At 48.9% G+C, this 19,585-nt stretch overlaps 1 protein-coding gene across 2 annotated transcripts in view; it reads right to left on the bottom strand.

Annotated features, from left to right (window-relative positions):
- Positions 1-19,585, bottom strand: part of MED12L (mediator complex subunit 12L) — a 375,484-nt gene that overhangs the window by 307,047 nt on the left and 48,852 nt on the right. For both annotated transcript variants that reach the window (XM_075555944.1, XM_075555945.1), the window contains exon 5: positions 15,454-15,613. In XM_075555944.1, coding sequence (XP_075412059.1) covers positions 15,454-15,613 — 160 coding nt within the window. The remainder of the gene's footprint in view (positions 1-15,453; positions 15,614-19,585) is intronic.

The raw sequence follows: 19,585 nt of genomic DNA, 5'->3' as shown, positions 1-19,585 counted from the left end.
CCCTGCCTTCTTACATGGAGCTGTAACTTACCGGAGCCGGTGGAAGGAAACCTACCCTTCTCCCCAAAAGAATGCCACCGTTTGTCATGGCCCATGAGACAACTGCTGGCAGCTGGGTCCAGTGGGTGCTAAGTGCTTCGGGTGGGAGTGCCGGGGAACTGCTGAGCAGCGAGCACCAGTCTTACCCACAGGCCCCATCGCTACTACTGGAGAGCGCTGTGAGCAGACAGCCAGTGCTGCTTTGCCGGCTTCAAGCCTATTTTTCGTGCAAAAGGAGCCCTGGTGGCACTGTTGGTTAGGCATCAAGTTGCTGTCCACAAGGTCTTTGGTTCAAATCTACCAGCCAGCCCCGAGAAGAGGAGGGTCTGTGCTCCTCTGGATTTGTATTCTCAGAAACCTTCAGCAACTTTCCTGTCCTGCAGGGTGGCTAGGAGCCGGAATGAACTCAATGGCAGTGTGTGTTAATCTGGGTACTTTAGAGAGACAAATCCACAGAAATTCATGTATAAGAGAGAGTTTTATATAAAGGGTAAGTGCACATCAAGAAAACATCCCAACCCAGTGCTGCCCAAGCCCACAAGTCCAACATTAGCCCATATGTCTAACACCAATCCACAAAGTCCTCCTCCATCTCACAAAACACATGCAATGATGCTGACTTCAGGAGGAAAGCCAAATCAGTGAATGTGTGAGCATCTCAGCACTGGCAGGGGTCTCCACAAGGCTGCTCCAGCACCCAGGGCTGCATCGGGGTAGGTCCATGTGGCTTCTCCTCAGGAATGCCTTGCAGGAAGTGAGCCTTGCCAGTTGAAGCAGGGAACTGGCTAAGGCAGCTGCATCCTGGTGCGACCATCACAAAGCAAGAGACCCGAGAACTAGAAAGGCAAGGCTCACCGAGCCACTTATCTCTCCACCCTTCAATTCTTAGTGGCACAGAGCCAGGCCATGAGCTCCCCAGTTCCATGTAGCCAGGCAACCTGCAGTGGAACCGAGCCCCTCCCGCTCCAAACCTACCCCCAGCAAACCCAAAGTAAACAAAGCCTGGGGACCAACAGCAAAGCTACAATGGCAGCATGCGGGCTCCAGGGCCCCAGGGGGGGTCCAGAAGTTCACGCCTTCAAGCCTTCAACTGCACACCAGAAACCTGGTAGTCTGAATGCCCAGAGGAGCCTCAGAAGAAAGGCCTGAGCGCCGTTCTACAATGGCACACCTGGTGTTCAGGTACAGCGGGCCCAAGCCAGCAGTGCCAGGGACACTCCCTGCTGCCCCCTGCTGGGCAGGAGGTGCACTGAGTGAGCGCTCCCACACTGGGGCTCTGATTCCAGCCACAGTGACAGTGAGCACTACAGGCCTTAGGAGTCGGTTCAGCAGCAGCACGATCCCTCCCGGGGAAGTTCCTACTGCTCAATGTACCGAGCGCTGTGTCATTTACCATAGAGCCTTATTTCCTAAACCGTCGTAGGGTTCTTCCATCACACGGCTCCCGGGGAGTGTTGACCGGGTACACATTAGCCAGCCTTTGGAACGTGCTTCTGTCTGGCAAGCCCGAAACACTGAGCACAGCTAAGAACTCTCATTCTCTTTAAGAAAAATAGGAAACTTAATTCTACTCTAAAACTAGCACAAGCCCAATAGGTGTCCTCGCGGGGCACTGCGCCCCGTGTCCACAGCTCTCTCCTCTCCTAGCATTTGCCAAACGCCACCTCCACCTTTAACTTTGCCTCTATTTCATTTTCATGCAGGTCTTGTAAGCACCAGGAATTCCAACCTCTTCCTACAAACAGCTCCAATCCATCTCTGAGCTCTCTGGCCCCATACTTGGCTTCGTCCCGTGAAGCATCCTCGCAATGACCCATGTAAGCCACCCACGTGAATCAAGGCCCATCCCTCATTTCTGGGTACTCATGGGACCAGGTATGTCACTCAGGCTCCCTGGGAAGCAACCCATCTGCATTCTAGATCTCTAACTCTGCACAGTGAGGCTGGGGCTCTTTGTTTTGCTATGTTTACGGAATTTACACAACAGGGCCTGCTTCCTCGTGGCTGTTAGCCCACTTAACTTCAGAAAAACCTCCCTTCAATAAAATCAAATAGCAGTACTTTATAGCTCCGCTCCAATGCTGAATGTGCCAACGGAAAATAAAACATATGTTTCTATTACAAAGGGATAAAAGCCATTTCCACTGGAAACACTTTACAAATCCTATGAACAGCCGTCAAAACAACGGAAGTCATCAAACCAATGCCAGAAAGGGTGGCACTCGGCAGTCAATCTTGCCCCAAACGCGCTGAAGGATGCTTTCCACGCTGCCAAGCCAGAACACAGAACCCATTACTGCAAGTTAATCTTCTGAAGTGTATGCGATTTAATCCAATGCTCAGCACATGTGTGCTCGGGTACTTGCTCGGAGTGTGAAACTCCCTACATCACGGCTGTGGGTGCGACCAAATGCTTCCGAACGTACGATGTGCTTAGAGAAGTTGAAGAATGTGCCGAAGACACAGCAGAAGGGAGAGGTATTAGATGGAATAGAAACAAATTTAAAAACTCATGGCGCTCGGGGTGATTCGGACACCTGGCGAGCCCATGTGCTTCCAAGCAGAACCGCTCCATCCCACAGACGTTTTTCTCTTATCACATACTCTGTGTGGGCGTGTCCATGTACACACACACACCACATCCTACATATAATGTATGTGTATGTATACAAGGGGGCATCCAAAAAGACAGATTTTTTCCTCCCAAAGCTATGTATATAAACTTTTTTTTTCTTTTTTTTTAACAAAACCACCTTATCGCCTTCAAAGTACTCTCCATGATACTTCGGGCATTTGCCAAGGTGTTCTTGGAAACATTGTTCAAACTCATCTCTTTGGGTGGCTGACAGTACCTCCCCCTCGTGGTTTTCTTTTTCACCTCTTCTATTTGTCAAATCGCTGTCCTTCCATGTCCCTCTGCATTCACAGACACAAAAGAAGTCACGCAGAGCGGAGTGAGGTCAGATGAGTCAGGTGCAAAGGGCAGCAGAGGCATACTGTGTTTTGCTAAAACCAGGCCCCCATCTGGCACAAATAAGGCCTTTTTATCGCACACTTTAACACAATCTTTCAGAGCCTCTACCTAGAAAGCTTGATTAACAGTCTGACCTGGAGGAACGAACTCCAAATGCACTGCCGGTAGACATTTTCATCTGTTCAGGAAGTTGACGGACGTCCTGAATGAGGTTTGTCATCAATCGACATTTCATTTTTTTGAAATGAGAAAACCACTCATACATTTGAGGTTTTTCCCATAGTCTTGTGCTTGTAAACTGTGTTCAACATCACAAGTTTTCTGAGGCCTCTCCCCCGCCCCCCAAAACAGGAAACAAAATTTGACAGCCACATGCTGTTCATTTAAACCAGCCATCACAAAACAATGCGAGTTGAGTGAAACCGCTTTTATGAAAAAATTCGCTGTGACCAGAGAGAACCTTCCCAGGTGACACCACTGGGTGCACTAACTCAGAGCAAGTTGCTCGATGCTCACCTCATGGGGAAAATGCTTACTACTAAAGCTCTGCCCAATGGAGCTTTTTTTCCATTTTGGGGGGCGGGGGGCGCACAAACCCCCTCATATGTACATGGGAGTCCTCAGCACACAAATAGTCTATCGTTCACACTCGGTGCTGAACTCAAGGTTAGTGGTTTGAAATCCAGCAGAAAGCCTGACAACCTGCTTCCGTAAAGACGACAGCCAAGAAAATCCTGTGTGGAAGTGACTGGTAGAAAGGAGTGACTCACTCACTCTAACTTACTCACTCTAACTCACTCACTCTAACTTACTCACTCACTAACTTACTCACTCACTCACAAAAAAAAAAAAAAGAAAAGAAAGGAGTGACTCCAAGGAGTCTTTAATGTGCTTCCACCACAAACTGGAATGAAACTTCCTTGGTTTGGAAAAGTCAGTCACATGGTCCTGGTGATATACATCCATAGTTGAAATTTACTGAAAACTCAACAGAACATATTCTTTGCAAATCAGCCTTCTATTTTCCCCAAAACTATCCATGTTCTACATTTCCATTGGCAGGAAAATTCCTATATGATCACTCTTTTTTGTCATTTTTGTAACCATGAAAAAAATCAGATAAAACAACACAGAACCGAGTACAAGTTGAGAAGGAGAGAAACAAGTTGTGAAAGGAAATAAAATGAGGCGTGAGTTTCATGTGATATAAATGGCAGACAGATACACAGATAACGGAGATAAGTCAGAAAATCACGACCAAACGCACTCACACCAACACTACAGGCCAGTGCTCACCTTCTGCGTCGGCCACTGAACGAGGCGCAAAGATCTACGATTTTGTACACCTGAGTTTCATACTTCAGAGTGGTATGATACAACGGGTCTTCTCTAAGGGGCCTCCTTGTCCCTGGGCTTGTAATTCTACCAAAAGGATTGGCTGGGCCACAATGTGCTGAAGGACTGGTTGGTTGACTATCCCAAGAGGACGCTTGCAAGGAATTGCTTGGTTGGCGATTCATCTTGCGAAGATGACTGGGGGAGGAGGGACTCCACCCAACAGTTAACCTTTAACGCTGGTTGGCAAAGTGCAGCACGGTCTGGCCTGGCCCAAGATTGGCTTGTGGACCCACTTGATGTTGGTTGCCATCATGTCAGTTCTGCCTCATAGTGACCCTACATACATACATCCGAATGAAACAATGGCCGGCCCTGCGCCAGCCTCAAAATGGTTGTTACATTCGAACCCATCTTTGCAGCCACTGTGTTGGCCCATCCCTTTCTACGCACCTCTGACTTATCAAGAATGGCGTCCTTCTCTAGGGATTGGACCCTTCTGATGACATGTCCAAAATACAGGAGACGAACTCTTGCCATCCTTGCCTCTCTAAGGAGCCTACTGGCTGTACTTCTTCCAAGACAGACCTGTCTGTTCTTTTGGTGGTCCGTGGTACTTTCAATATCCTTCACCAACACCAACTCAAACGCATTGATTCTTATCCGGTCTTCCCTATTTCCGCGTCTAACTTTCACAAGCCTAATAGGCAGCAGAAAATGCCATGGCTTGGGTCAGGTGGATCTTAGTCCTCAAGGCAGCTGCTTGCTTTTCAACACTTTTAAGTGGTCTTGTGCAGCAGATGGACCCAATGCGATGCATCCTTTGATCTCATGGCTGCTGCTTCCAAGGAGCATTGATTGCAGATCCAAGCAAGACAAAATCCTTGACAACTTCAATCTTTTCACCGTTTATGGTGTTACCTGTTGGTGCAGTTGTGAAGATTTTGGTGTTCTTTACACTGAGTTGTGATCCACAGTGAAGGCTGTGAACCTTGACCTTCATCAGCAAGATGACTGTCACAAAATCATTTTCTCCTCGTTTTCACTAAACAAGGTTGTTTAACAAGGCTTCCTCCAATCCTCCTACCATGTTCTTGTTCAGGCCATCTACCTTCGCTGATGAGTTCGTCAGCACAGAACGGAGTATGCTGAGAGAATATAACCATGGGCACACCATTCCTGATTTCAGCCCAGACAGCATTCCCCGGTCTGGTCGTACAACTGCCTCTTGATCCATGTACAAGCTCCACGGGAGAACAGTGAAGCACTCTGGAGTTCCTGTTGCTCTCCAGGTGAAGCGCCCTCTGTTATGATGCCCACAGTCAAAGGTCTTTGCATCGACAACGAAACACAAGTAACTATCTCCGGTATGCTCTGCTTTGAGCCAAGATCCAGCTGACATCAGCAACACTTTCCCTTGTTCCACGCCCTCTTCTGAGAGCGGCCTGAATGGCTGACAGCTACCACTGTACTATTGCAAACGATGAGTGATTTTCAACAGAATCTTGCTTACGGCTATCAACGATACTGTTCTAGAATTTGAGTACTTTGGGAGAACACCTTTATTTTCTTTAAATCATTTTATTGGGAGCTCATACAACTCTTTATCATAATCCATACATACATCCATTTTCTCAAGCACATTTGTACATTTGTTGCCCTCATAATTCTCAAAACATTTGCTTTTTTCTTGAGCCCTTGGTATCATTTCTTCATTTTGCCCCTCCCTCCTCCTCCCTCATGAACCCTTGATAATTTATAATTATTATGTCACGTCTTACACTGTCCAACATCTCCCTTCACCCACCCGTTGTCTGTCCCCCAGGGAGGGGGTTAAATGTAGGTCCTTGTAATCAGTTCCCTCTTTCTACCCCACCTTCCTCCACTCTCGCCACTTTCACCACTGGTCCTGAAGGGTTCATCTGCCCTGGATTCCCTGTGTTTCCAGTTCCCATCTGTACCACTGTGCATCCTCTGGTCTAGCCGGATTTGTAAGGTAGAACTGGGATCATGACAGTGGGGTGGAGGAAGCATTTAAGAACAAGAGGAAAGTTGTATGTTTCATCATTGCTACATTGCACCCTGGCTGGCTCGTTTCCTCCCTGCGACCCTTCTGTAAGAGGAAGGGGATGTCCACTTGTCTACAGATGGGCTTTGGGTCCCCACTCCACACTGTCCCTCATTCTCAACCATATGATTTTTTGTTCTTTGATGCCTGATACCTGGAGGGCACCTGTCTTTGGAATGGGTGGGTGGGATTTCTTTGGAACAGGTTCAAACATGAATCTCTTTCTATCAGTTGGCCCTGTAGCTAGCTCCCTTCCAAATTTCCTGGCATATTTGCGTGAGTGCGTCCTGTGCTTTGAACAGCTTGCTGACGCATTTCGACTGGTATTCCCTTAATTCCTAGAGGCTTGTTCTTTAATAATACTTGTGTAGCTTGGCCTTCGTCCTTCTGTGCCATGGGTTCTAGATCATATGTTGCCGCTTGGATAGTGCGTGACTCGATGGACCAACAAATGATTCTGGGCTCCTTCCATCTGCTTTGGATGCTTCCTGCGTCGTTCGGTATTTTGCCCGCAGAATCTTTCCATATCTCAACTCAACACTCAGCATCTTCCCATTTCGGTTTTCGAAGTCTTTGCTTTGTTTCAGTACAATATTTTACTTTGTCTTCTCAATCTTCCCTTTGACGTCTGCTGTTCGACTCTTTCACGTCCTCCTTTCTTCCATTTACCGTAGCTCCTTACTGTGCCGCGGACAATCTCAGGTTCTCTTCCGGCATCTACTGTGAACTATCTGCTTAACTGTCTTTTTCATGACCTTTGACTCTCTCCATGGGTGTCACCCCACAGCTCACCAGCCCTTCCTTCACTAATGATCAATGCATGCGATGAGTCTGTTCTTGAGATTCCGGTGGAATACATTCAAGGAATTCATTCCTTGGGAGAAAGAGATCATCTGTCTCACAAAATTCTGCCATGTGATCTCCGGCTTCATTTCCATCCCCAATGCCCTTTTCTCCAACAACTGCCGCGTCCTCCATTTCCAACTTCCACATTCCCAGCACCAAGAAGTGTTGATCCATTTTGATGGCACATCTGATCAATTTCAGTCTAGAGACGTCGGCATGATTGTCAAGTGCTTCATCATTAGCTTTAATGGTTGGCACAGGAACTGGAAACTCTAGGAATCCAGGACAGATGATCCCTTCAGGACCAGTGGTGAGTGGCGATATTGGGAGGGTGGAGGGAAGATAGGTAGAAAAGGGGAATCAATTACAAGGATCTACATGTGACCTCCTTCCTGGGCGAAGGACAATAGAAAAGTGGGTGAAGGGAGACGTCGGACAGGGCAAGATATGACAAAATAATAATAATTTATAAATTATCAAGGGTTCATGAGGGAGCGGGGTGCGGGGAGGGAGGGAGAAATGAAGAGTTGATACCAAGGGTTTGAGTAGACAGCAAATGTTTTGAGAATGATGAGGGCAACAAATGTACAAATGTGCTTGGCACAATGGATGTTATGTATGGATTGTGATACAAGTAGTATGAGCCCCCAATAAAATGATTACACACACAAAAAAATCAACGGAAGTATTCCTTTTGGCAATGGATGGGAAGCCATTCCTCGTGGATTTGCCATTTCCAGCATAGGAAACTATATGATTACCCAATTCAAAGCAGCAAATGCAGCCCGTTTCAGCTCACAGACACCTGGCTATCGAGAGGGATGCGTTCTATTCTGTTTCAGATGATGGCCCATTTCTCCCGATTCGACCCTGGTACAGGACAGATGTCTGCAGCTGTCTCCCCTCCCCTGGAGCCAGGCCCGTCATCCATGAAGGTCCTTTAGGCATCCTCCATCTGTGTCACCGTGATCGACACGACTTTGAGAAGGCGGCTCCCTCAGTCGTGTGTGTTGAGCGCTTTCCGTTTTCAGTCTTCCACACAACTGGTCACTAGTGTTAAACCCGCAAGCACGCAGGCGGTGCCTCCCAATCAATAAATGCCAGTCGGCGAGTGTTTCCTTTGGACCAGGATACTTCCCTGAGCACTTCCTGGAAGAGTTAGAATCCAAATCAAGAGTTACACCACTGAGCAACCAGCTCAGCACGGCAAAGCTCTGTAGAGATGCAAGCTGCAGGGAACCATGGAACCAGCAGATGGCAGCAGTGGGCAGTCAGCCCCACAGGACAAGGTCTGGGTGAAGGTGGCCTACACAGGAAGCTAGACATTTCTGTGCAGGAGGTCAGGGAGGAAGCTGGGCACATGCCATGCCAGTCACAGAATTGCCTATCAAACTGTTTTGCTTCAAAACACAAAGCAACAAAATACCCTCACTGGCGTGGAATCAATGGCAACTCAGAGCAACCCTATAGGCCAGGGTACAGCGGCCCCTTTGAGGTTCTGAGACCGTAACTGTGCTATGCGAGTACAAAGTCCCCATCTTTCTCCCGAGGAGCGGATGATGGTTTCAAACTGCTGGCATTGAGGACCGCAGCCCAACTCGGGCTCCTGTTTGCCCTCAAGTGCTCTCCCCATGCCAAGGTAACCCCCAGCACTGGCCCAGGCTGCCCCAAAGCTGTTGGCTGAGAGGAGAGCCAGAACTAGCCGGGAAACAGCAGAGGAGACATCCGGAGAGGAAACACAGCCATGCCACACCCAACCCACCCAGACAGTGCTCCCTCCGACAGAGGGGGGAGACTTACCTGCAGACACGAGGCCCATGGGGTACCAGCCCGCTGACACACAAAAGAGCACGGGTAATTTGGGACAGGGCAGTGGGCACCTTTCCAAACCTAAGTTTCCACTCCATGGGAAAGTGCGGCGCTCGGAGAGTGATGGAGTTCCCAGGACCCGTTAGCTTCAGAGCACCGCCTGCTGTTTGGTTTGCTTTCTAAAAGTAGACTGCTCTTGCTGTAGACTGTCTACCTTCTGTGGAAAATAACCAAGGACCTGCACTTGCCAGTGCTGGGTGTCCGTGCATGCAACCGCGTCAGACTGTACAAAGGGGTCCTCGTCCCCAATGTCTACACTGTTTCTCTGTCTGAGCCAGCCACACAGTTCACGGGGGAAGAGGCGAGGATCACAGAGCCCATGTCGAACAGAATGGCAGACGGGGTTAAGAGCAATGCAGGAAAACAAGACAGAGAAATGGGTAAGTGGCACATCGGCTGCCGGATCAGAAGAGGCGTCACTGTCCGGGCAGACGGCCGGCAAGCCAAGGGGCAGGCCACGTGAGCCTCTGTGCATGGGGAGCGGACCTGTGGTCCCGATGAGGGGAGCCCTCGGGTAATAAACACAGGGAGACAGGAAGGGCTAATTTGACTAACGCACGAATAGGATCATTCTGGCTCCAAAGTGGATATAGTTCACCTAACGGAAGCAAAGGCAAACCATGAGGGTCAGCTAGACACAGCTGCAATGGTTCCGCATCAAAACTCCCAACACCAAATGCACTGCCATCACGACCCCACAGGGCAGGGCAGAGCTGTCCCTGTAAGTTTCTGAGACTCTGACTCTCTATGGGAGCAGAAAGCCCGTCTTTCTTCCCCCGGAGCAGCTGGTGGTACTGAACTGCTGATCTTGCATGCAGAAACCCACTGTGTCACCCCTACGGCACCAAGGCTCCTGTGGGCACAACGTGGGACAGGTGAAAGGGGGAGTGGCCCATCAAAGGAGCAGCAGGGGGAACTGATTACAAGGATCCACATGTGACCTCTTCCCTGGGAGAGGGACAGCAGAGAAGAGGGGAAGGGAGACTCCGGATAGGGCAAGATATGACAAAACAACGATGTATAAATTACCAAGGGCATATGAGGGAGGGGGGAATGGGGAGGGAGGGGGGGAAAAAAAGAGGACCTGATGCAAGGGGCTTAAGTGGAGAGCAAATGCCTTGAGAATGATTGGGGCGGGGAATGTATGGATGTGCTTTATACAATTGATGTATGTATATGTATGGATTGTGGTAAGAGTTGTATGAGTCCCTAATAAAATGTAAAAGAAGAAAAGAGAAAAAAATGATTAGGGCAAAGACTGTACAGATGTGCTTTATACAACTGATGTATGTATATGCATGAACTGTGAAAAGAATTGTATGAGCCCCAATAAATTGTTAAAATTTAAAAAAAAAGAAGTATACTTCCCCCAATAGTAAGTATACTTTGAATCCCAATAGAAAAAAAAAAAAAAAAAGATGGTCAAGAGTGTGGAGGGATGGAACCCAGGATGGTTTGACGAGGATGAAAAAGGCACGGTTCGGGCCTGACCCACCTCCTTCCCGGAAATATAGCGTTCCCTAAGCGGTCCTCTAAGGAAAAGGGTGCGAAAGATCAACTGTGAATTTGCGTTCTCATTCCCCCCCCCGCCCCCCAGTTGGCTTTTGGAAGGCCCCTCATCCTTGTCCAGTTTCAGATAAGCCCCTGGCAGATCTCTCACCTCCCGTGCAAGGACTCACCGCCCTCTGTCAGCAGACTGGTGTGTTGCTACGATGACCGGCACCTTACAGTGGTTCTCCCTCCCCAAATCAGCCACTGGCAACTTTGGGGTACACGAGCCTGATTCAGAACCAAGCATGGGAAGGGATCAGGACACACGGGCTTTCGCCCCCGTACACAGCAGCCCTCACAGGTCAAAGTCGACTTCACGGCAGCTTGGTTTCAGATCAACAAAACCAAGTCTCGGGCGCCCGTGAGTTACCCAGGCAGAGGTGGCTAACGTGGCAGTGACAGCATCTCCTGTCGACTTGAGCAAAGGGGTGGAATCTAGCCTGTCAATCAGGTCCCAGCTTGATGACCTCATTTGGAGGCTCCATAGAGATAAACAGTTCGCTGGAGGCCAGACCCAGTCTCTCGGCCTTCCCTTTCCTGCTGTGGAGACCGTCAGCGAGCTGGAGCAAGCGCGTGGAGAGCCGCGCCAGCACTGAGATGCTTCAAATGCTATTAGATCCACAGACTCCCCACCCACTGGCTGTGCTCTTCCTGCATTCGGAGTCACTGCATGTGCTGCGTGAGGCTGAAGAGGATACACGGACGGGTATAGGGCATGTGGGCTAATATCAGACTTATGGACTTGATCTGGACCGGACTGGGATGTTTTCTCAATGTACAATTGCTCTTTGATATAAAGCTCTTTTTAAAATTAAATACTTTTATTGGGGGCTCTTACCTCTCTTATCACAATCCATACACTCACCCAGTGTGTCAAGCTAAAGCTCTTTCTTACACACATACGAGTGTCTATGAATTTGATTCTCTAGCCTCCCCAGACGAACACAGCTAGTAAGCACTCGGATACCCAAACTCTGGCACGAACTGGTTAACGAATGCAGCAGACGTGCTCATATATAAGAACGGGAAGCAAAGTTACGAATCCACGTATCGCTGAAGGAAAAACATGGTCGGGAAGAGAGACCAAACATGCAAATATTTTATTGGATCCCATAGAAAATTTTATAATGAGGATGTGGTGGTTTAAAAGGGGGGGGTTCTTTGTGCCCTCACCAAAATAAAAGAATATCGGTATCAGGAGAGGAAAATAAAGAGCGAACACGGGGCAGGATGAAAATAACAGCCTAATGAGCAAGCAGCCACTGTTAGCCTCGGGGATGGCTTCCTCTCCGTTTCTAATTGTTTGTTCTTCCCTGGACATGGGCACACTTACTAATTCCTTGTGGGCTCTTCGTTAGCGTTCATGTTCTTAATCTTCTTAATCCTTTGTGGCACACTAGCTGTAACAAAGGATGCCTGAGCCACGTCAGGTAACGCTGTCACACTCTCAGTGTTGCTGAGAAGCATCTGGGAAGACATCCTATTCCCCAGGTTTCCATCACCTTAAATAGAAGCCCAATCCCCCTGAGGCAGTGAGTGACTCCCAATGTCCCCCTCCTTCCAGCCCAGGGTCTCCCCAAAACTGCAAACTCTCTGACATGGAGTCAATCCGGACTCATAGGGAGTGGACAGGGCAGAACAGAACTGGCCTTGCGGGTTTCCAAGGCTGTAAGGCTTTACCAGAGTAGCCAGCCTCCTCTCTCTCTGGCCAAGCCACTGGTGGTCTCCAACTGCTGACCTTATGGATCTCGGCCCAACCCGAAACCACTACACCACCAAGGCTCCTTCTCCAGGCCAGGTAGCGACGAATAAACCATGCACTTGGCTCTCGGACACATTTTACATAAGTGGGGTCACACAGTATTTAGTCTACGGTGTCTGGACTCCTTTTCCTTGGCACAGTATTTCACAGGACGGCCAAATGGTAGTCCATCGGATGTATGTACTTTTTTAAGACCCATTTACCAACCTGAGTTGCTTCCAACTTTTGTCCACTGTGTGTCACATGGCTGGGGCCACTTGCATACACTCTCTGAATTCCCGCTTTCAACTCTCTGGGGTACAGACCTAGCACAGGCATGGCAGGGTCCTGGGCTGAATCTATGTCTAGCTTTCTGAGGACCTGCCGCCCTGCCTTCCACATGACCCTGCTATGTCGAATGCCCACGAGCAATGGGCCAGGTTCCAAGCTCTCTGCCTCTTCACCAACTCTTGTTTTCTGTTTTCCTAATAATAATACAGGGTGTCAATGACACCCCATGTGGTTTTGTTTTGCATGTCCCTCACACTGCCCCTCTCTTCGCCATCATAATGGTCATTTGTGAATCTTCTGTGAAGAAGCACCCATGCAAGTGCTGAGTCCACTTTTTGATTGAGTTCCTGGTGTTTCTTGTTGTTGGGGTGTAGGAGTTCTTTTTTACATCCTAGACATAATACCCTTATCCAGTATATGGTTCCCAGTATTTTTTCTGTTTCTTCAGGCCGTCTGTTTGGACAGACATCACGTACCATACAGGGTGAGCGTTCGAGCTCATCAGGAAGATGTGGCGACTTCACCACAATCGATGTCAGACGATTTTCTTCTTGGGCTCGGTCGGTGTCAGCTCTCCATCTCCCGCTATCATTCTCTGACATACAACCATGCTTCCATTTCATCTCCTTGTTTTATTTTGTTGCTCAAGTTTGGGGTGTTTTATATGTAAGAATCTATTTTCCGAAACAAGCTTGTGAAGCTTCATCTTTCGTTCTTCTAAGACTGATTTGTTTGTTTGAGTTCTGCTATCGACATCGCTGGCTTTCAGTTTATCTTCACATAGGGTGTGAAGAACGGCCCTGACTTCGCTCTTCTGCATGAGAGACCCAGTCGCCCCAGGAGCATCTGTTGAGCGGTTATTGTTTCCCCCGGGAATGGACGGACCTACCATCCTCATCAACTATCAGTTGATCTTAATATATGGGTTCATGTGTGGACTCTTTTTGTAGAAAAAAAATTTTTAATTAATCATTTTAGGGGCTCTTACAAATCGTATAACAATCCATCATTGAAGTGTACTAAGCACACTTACACACATGTTGCCATCAACGCTTCCAGAGCATTTGTGGGCTGTTAAAGCTATTCCAGTAGCATACATCTCTATCCTTCTACAAACACACTGTTGCTTATTTCTACAGGTTTATAAGATGTTCTGATATCAGGACATGTGAGTCCTCTTATTTATTTTTTTCAGGATTATTTTAGCTATTTAAGGTCCCTTGTAATTCCATATAAATTTAACTATACACTTTAAAAAATCATTTCATTGGGGGCTCTTATAACAACCCATACATCAACTGTAACAAGCACATTTGTACGTACGTTGCCATCCTTACTTTCTATGGAGCCTGAGTTAGTTAGTTTATTGTGCCCCCAACATAGACTTTTCCATTTCTGACTTTGGTTTGTTTTGTCTTAAGGGCTGTGGATATTTTGCTAAAGAGTACTTCGAATCTGTGGATTGCTTTAGACCAGTGGTTCTCAACCTTCCTAACGCCCTGACCCTTTCATACAGCTTCTTATGTTGTGGTGACCCCCCAACCATAAAATTATTTTTGCTGCTACTTCATCACTGTCATTTTGCTACTGCTAGGTATCGGACGACCCCTGTGAAAGGGTTCTTTGAACAACCCCCACCCCTAGGGTCACGACCCACAGGTTGAGAACCGCTGCCCTACACCATGGCCTGCTGACTTCTGGGCAGTGGGGATATGGGGGTGAATGAGGCAGGCAAAGGCCCTGCCTTCTAGAACTTATCCTTTAGCGTGGAAGGCATGCACAGCGTGAGCACCACACAAACATGTCTTAAAGATCATTTCAGACAGGCAGAAGTGCTTTGAATGCTCACATGAACTACCTAGAACAGGCATGTGCATAGAGACCAAAGTTTACTAGTGGCTCCCGGGGGGGGGGGGGCTGAGGGAATTTAGGTAAGGGGCACTGGGTTTCTGCGATAAACATTTAGAAGCAGGCGACAGTGGTGGCTGCGGGACACGGCCGATGGGACTGCACCCCGACATCCCACACCGGAACGTGATGACAAAGGGCAAAAAGGCTTGCCGCTCACGGACCGACCTCAACAACGCAAGTGATGGTCTTTTCACTACCGAGCCAAAGAAAGCCTCCTGAGGCAGCGGCACGTGAGCCAAAGCCTCGGGGCACAAGGGAGGCCCGCGACTAGCTCAGCGCAGAGAAAGCCAGACACGCAGCGCAGCATGCCCAGAGCCCAGGGAAGGAGCCAGCGCTGGCCGGCCCACCAGGGGGACAGAGCGCGCTAGCCTGGCGGGAACCGAGTAAAGGACGGGCAGATGAATGAAGGTCCAAGTGGCCACGTCGGGAGTCTGGATCTTCATTCGAAGTGCAGTAAGACATTCCCGTGTCATTCTAAACAGGCATGTGACACAGTCTGGCCGCTCTGTGGAGACTACAGGTAAGGCACGGAGTGGCAGCCAGACACGAGATGACAGTGGTCTGAGCCAGATGCTGTGTTGGGAAAGCAGCGTCCAGCTGCAGGATACGTTATGGGGTGATACCATCAGGCCCTGCCGGTGGCATCAGCTTTCTGGGGCCAGGTGACCCAGGGCAGGCTCCCCCATCACACCGTGATCTAACCTGGATCCTCACCATGGACCCTTTCTCCAATGCCACCCCGCCCCCCTGTACACCCACCTCCGCCACTAGGCCGGAAAGGAGGCAGAGAGTGGGGGTGGAAGGCCCTGTGCCACGGCGCCCACTTACCCAGATTCGGGTCCGTTGTCTGGCGTTTCTTCAGTTTGGCTTCGGAGACAGCGGAGTAATAGGCACAGGTCATCTTGATCAGCCATGTCGCTCGCACCATTGGCACCGAGTATTTGGCTAAATACGCGAACACGTCCTCTTTCTTGCTAAGGATGGGGACCTGAGAAGAGACGGTCACAGCTGTGTTTACGAGAGCCGCGCACCGACCAAAGGGAGCTCACGCAAAAGACGGGAACCGCACGCCGACGAGCGGCCCGCGAGGATGTTCTGGGTGGATTTGCAAGCAAAGCGTACAGCTGAAAGAGAGAGCGAGGGGATGCTTTTAAAGCTCTTCAGTACCTGGGGGGCGGGGGGGGTAAGTCAGAGTTGTTAATTTCGCACACTGGTCATACTTGCATCGTGAGCTCTTTCTTACTTACAAACCGAGTACTTTCCAGCTGAAAGCCACTCAGCGAAAATGCAAAGTGGGGAAAAAAATTGTTGACGGTCACCCAAAAGTTCACCTCCAAGCCAGAAACATGCCTGGGCTGTGTTTCACTGGGGCACCTTTTTTTAAAGATCATTTTATTGGGGACTCTTACAACTCTTGCTACAATCCATATGTCAACTGTGTCAGACATATTTGTACACACATTGCCACCGTTCTTTTTTTAAGTCATTTTACTGGGACATTTTTTTTGGAGGAAGCTTTCTGATAGGAACACGTCGTAAGGATGACGGACTTCCAGCACGCTTTTAAAAGTGCCTGGAGCCCTGAACTTAACACATAGACTAGAGCGGCGGATCCGTGAATCTACCTATTCAACAAGGAGCTAGAAATAGCCATGATGAACTTCTCTGGATGGAAAAAGCAGGTACTCGGAGTCTGTTCAGTCTTGCTCCCAGACCACCAAGGTACAATATCGCAAAATAAGACCCCCAGGGACCACTTAAAGCAGTGGTCCTCCACCTTCCTCGTGCCTCGACCCTTTCAGACAGTCCCTCATGGTGCGGTGACCCCCCAACCATAAAATTATTTTTGTGGCTACTTCATCACTGTCATTTTGCTACTGTGATGAATCATCAGGTGGACCCTGTGAAAGGGTCATTCGACAGCCCCCCTCCCCAGAGGGGTCACAACCCACAGGCTGAGAACCACCGCTGGCTGAAAGGTTCTGAAAGAGTCCGTTCCTTCTTCTACCATTCCGTATAAACGCTCCAGGGGCATCATGAGTGCAGGGGGCATGGCGCAGGAGGGGGTGCCAGCTGTGCTGCAGCAGGATGGCCCGGAAGCCAGCAGCCCCGCTGCCCCCGAGAGGGGACATTAGTTAGGACTCCGCCCAGGCCCGTCTCTCTGCTTACGATGTGTGATCGCGCCAGCCCAGTCCACCTCACAGAATGGTTGAGAATGAAGGGAAAGAATCACATGTACATATGTGACACAGATATATGTGTGTATCTATACATATTCGCCTATTTAAAGTTTTTAAAATGCTTATTTTACTGCCATTCTCAAGGATTTTCCCCAGGCTGGTGGAAGTATTTCCAAGCTGGAGACTTGACCCTCTCTCCTCCGGATCCTGGACAGCTAAGCCACGAACGCCGGGCACACAGGTCTCTATGCGCGCTCGGTGCTTGTTGGTCAACAATCGAGTTTCACATAACATGGCCCGTATCTCTCAGACACGCAATGGCCCACGGATAGAGTAGATTCCACGTTCCATGGCACTGTGATTGTTTATATCTGTGGTGAAAGTGTGATGCTAGGGTTTTGTTTTATGATAAATAGCTTTGGCCGCGTGCGAGGCTCCTGAGAGCGAGCTCGATTCCTGAGAATGATGCGCCGAGTGACTCCATCGCTGAAGGAAAAGCTGTCTAGGTTGGTCCCGGGGACGAGGCATGTCCACAGAATGTATCCGAAGGGCAATTCGAGGGGCTGACTAGAGCATGAGCCCCGGAACCGAGGCAGCCACCCTGCAAAGCATAACTGAGAGGGAGAGGCAAGTCTATGCCGAGCTCCCCGGGGCACCCTGTAACAAGAGCACTTCCTGAAAAGCTAACTTGCAAGGCACAGCTCTCCTGGAGCGTTGACGCGAGAGACGGGAAAACACGGTCTGAAATAGTGACACAATACTTAGGTTGCTGCTTTTCACCGGGGCAGACACAGAATAACACCAGCGGGTTACGTTCCAGGTGTTGAGGTCAGCTTGGCAAAAAGTTACAAGATCGACAGCTGGGAAGCTGGCAAGTGCGAAAAACAAGTGAGTGTCCGAGTATCTCCGAGACACCTCAGTGGTCATCAGCAAGTGTGGATGGGGCGAGGGGACATCTGAACACGGGGAAGTCTGCTTATATTAGTAAGTCAAGGGCAAGATTCTTGCTCTGTCCCAACCCTAAGAGAAAAGCCTGACTTACGTCAAGGATTTTAAGAGTGCAGAAGAACACATCTGTTATGTTCCTAAATTAAAGAAGAAGACACCTACTGCTGGCTCTGCCCATTGGATCATTTTTGGCGATTTCAGGAAGATGTGGGGAAAAAGTTTACGCGACCGATGTATGGCTTGCTTACAGTAATGGGTTAAAGGTTTAGTAAAGCAATCATCTAACTTTAACTTGTTGCGGAGTCTGTGTAACTACTTGGCAGCTGTCTGGTCTCTAAATCAAGCGATGGCTGCCTGTAAGCACCGGAAGAAAACGGAGACACCTCGCGGTGCTGCTGTGCCATCCACAAAAGGGTTGTCCCGTATCAGCTTTCCCCGAGAGGCACGTTTCTGTGCACGCGCTCCGCTGGCTGAGCAGGTAAGGACAGCAGGAAACTCCACACACCACAGACATTAGTCACGTGAAGCGTGGGCCGTACGGGGCTGGAAGAATCTCCCCGGGGACCCGAGTGTCCGTTTCCAAATTCAGCTCTGACCGTGACTGAATGAAAAAGGCCCTTGGCAGGCTAAGGCTGGCCTCTCTCTAGCTCCATCCTTGAAGCAACACGGAGCTTTAGTGAAATGGAAATCCAGGTCAAGAAACTTGATCCGATCCGCTGCAAAAAATGGTTTTGAAACCTTGATCAGAGCTGTATGAGGTCTCGGGACCTTCGCAGGAAAGCCAACTAGCATTCCGACTTAAGCGATCTCGTCAATAAATACAAGAAATTAGAGATGATCCCCTTGGATTTATTTTTTTAACTTGAGGAACACCTGACTTGGCCAGGGGCAGCTCCTGATAAGAGCGGTACAACCGCTAATTGACTGCACTATAATTCATCTTCCTTTGAAAAGATGAGTGACCACTTCACACCTGAAGTAAAGGCACCAATTCCTCACTTTCAGAAAATACTATTTTTATTATTCAGCATTTTAAGGGCTTATAGGAAACATAAAAAAGACAAGACATCTAGCTGGCTGCACGGGAGTGACTAACATGGAAACTAAGGTGTATTAGTAAATTCAAAAAAAGCACATCATCCAATCATGAAGTACACACCCTTAGGGTACATGACCTTCACGTACAAGCCATGGGCCACCCTGGGACCACAGAGGGGATATTCGCCTCCAGCAATGAAAGGCTATTCGGTTCAGCCCAAAGGGACACAGTGGGACCAAGTGGGTAGAGGAGGATGCACAGGTTGCTGGACTTTTCAAGAATCTCAGTTGTCTGTAAGTGCGGAAATCTATGAAAAGCAAAACCATGGTAGGACTCGAGGTAAAATAAAGCCAGAGGAAAGTACAAGCACTGTTTTCAGAGTAGTTTTTCGGTTTTTTAAATCACTAAGAGAAATACAGAGACGCTCTCCTCCACTGAGGCTGTGTTAAGCCGGTCGCTGGAAACCTAGTATCAGAGACAGAAGGCGGGCATACAGAGGAGATGAGAACAGACCAATAGGGGGACCAGAGGGCTTGCAAGACCTCAGAGACCTGGACTAAAGAAGGAGGGTCCTCGTCTACTTACACTTCACAGGATGTCTCCACGTTGTTCAGACAACAGGATTATTGAACCTGCATTACTATTATTTCCTGTGTCGGGAACAGGATCGAAGGCAGAACTCCCCCCCCTCGCAATAAAACGATCTACACACTCACCCGTCCTGTTGGAAAACTTTTTGGAGGAATAAACACCCATCGGATCGCAATCTTTATCTTGTTCGGTAGGAAGGAGA

Source organism: Tenrec ecaudatus, chromosome 8 (genome assembly GCF_050624435.1).
Source record: "Tenrec ecaudatus isolate mTenEca1 chromosome 8, mTenEca1.hap1, whole genome shotgun sequence".
NCBI lineage: Eukaryota > Metazoa > Chordata > Mammalia > Afrosoricida > Tenrecidae > Tenrec > Tenrec ecaudatus.
The sequence above is the reverse complement of the archived record's forward strand: the minus strand, read 5'-3'. Positions and strand labels throughout refer to the sequence as shown.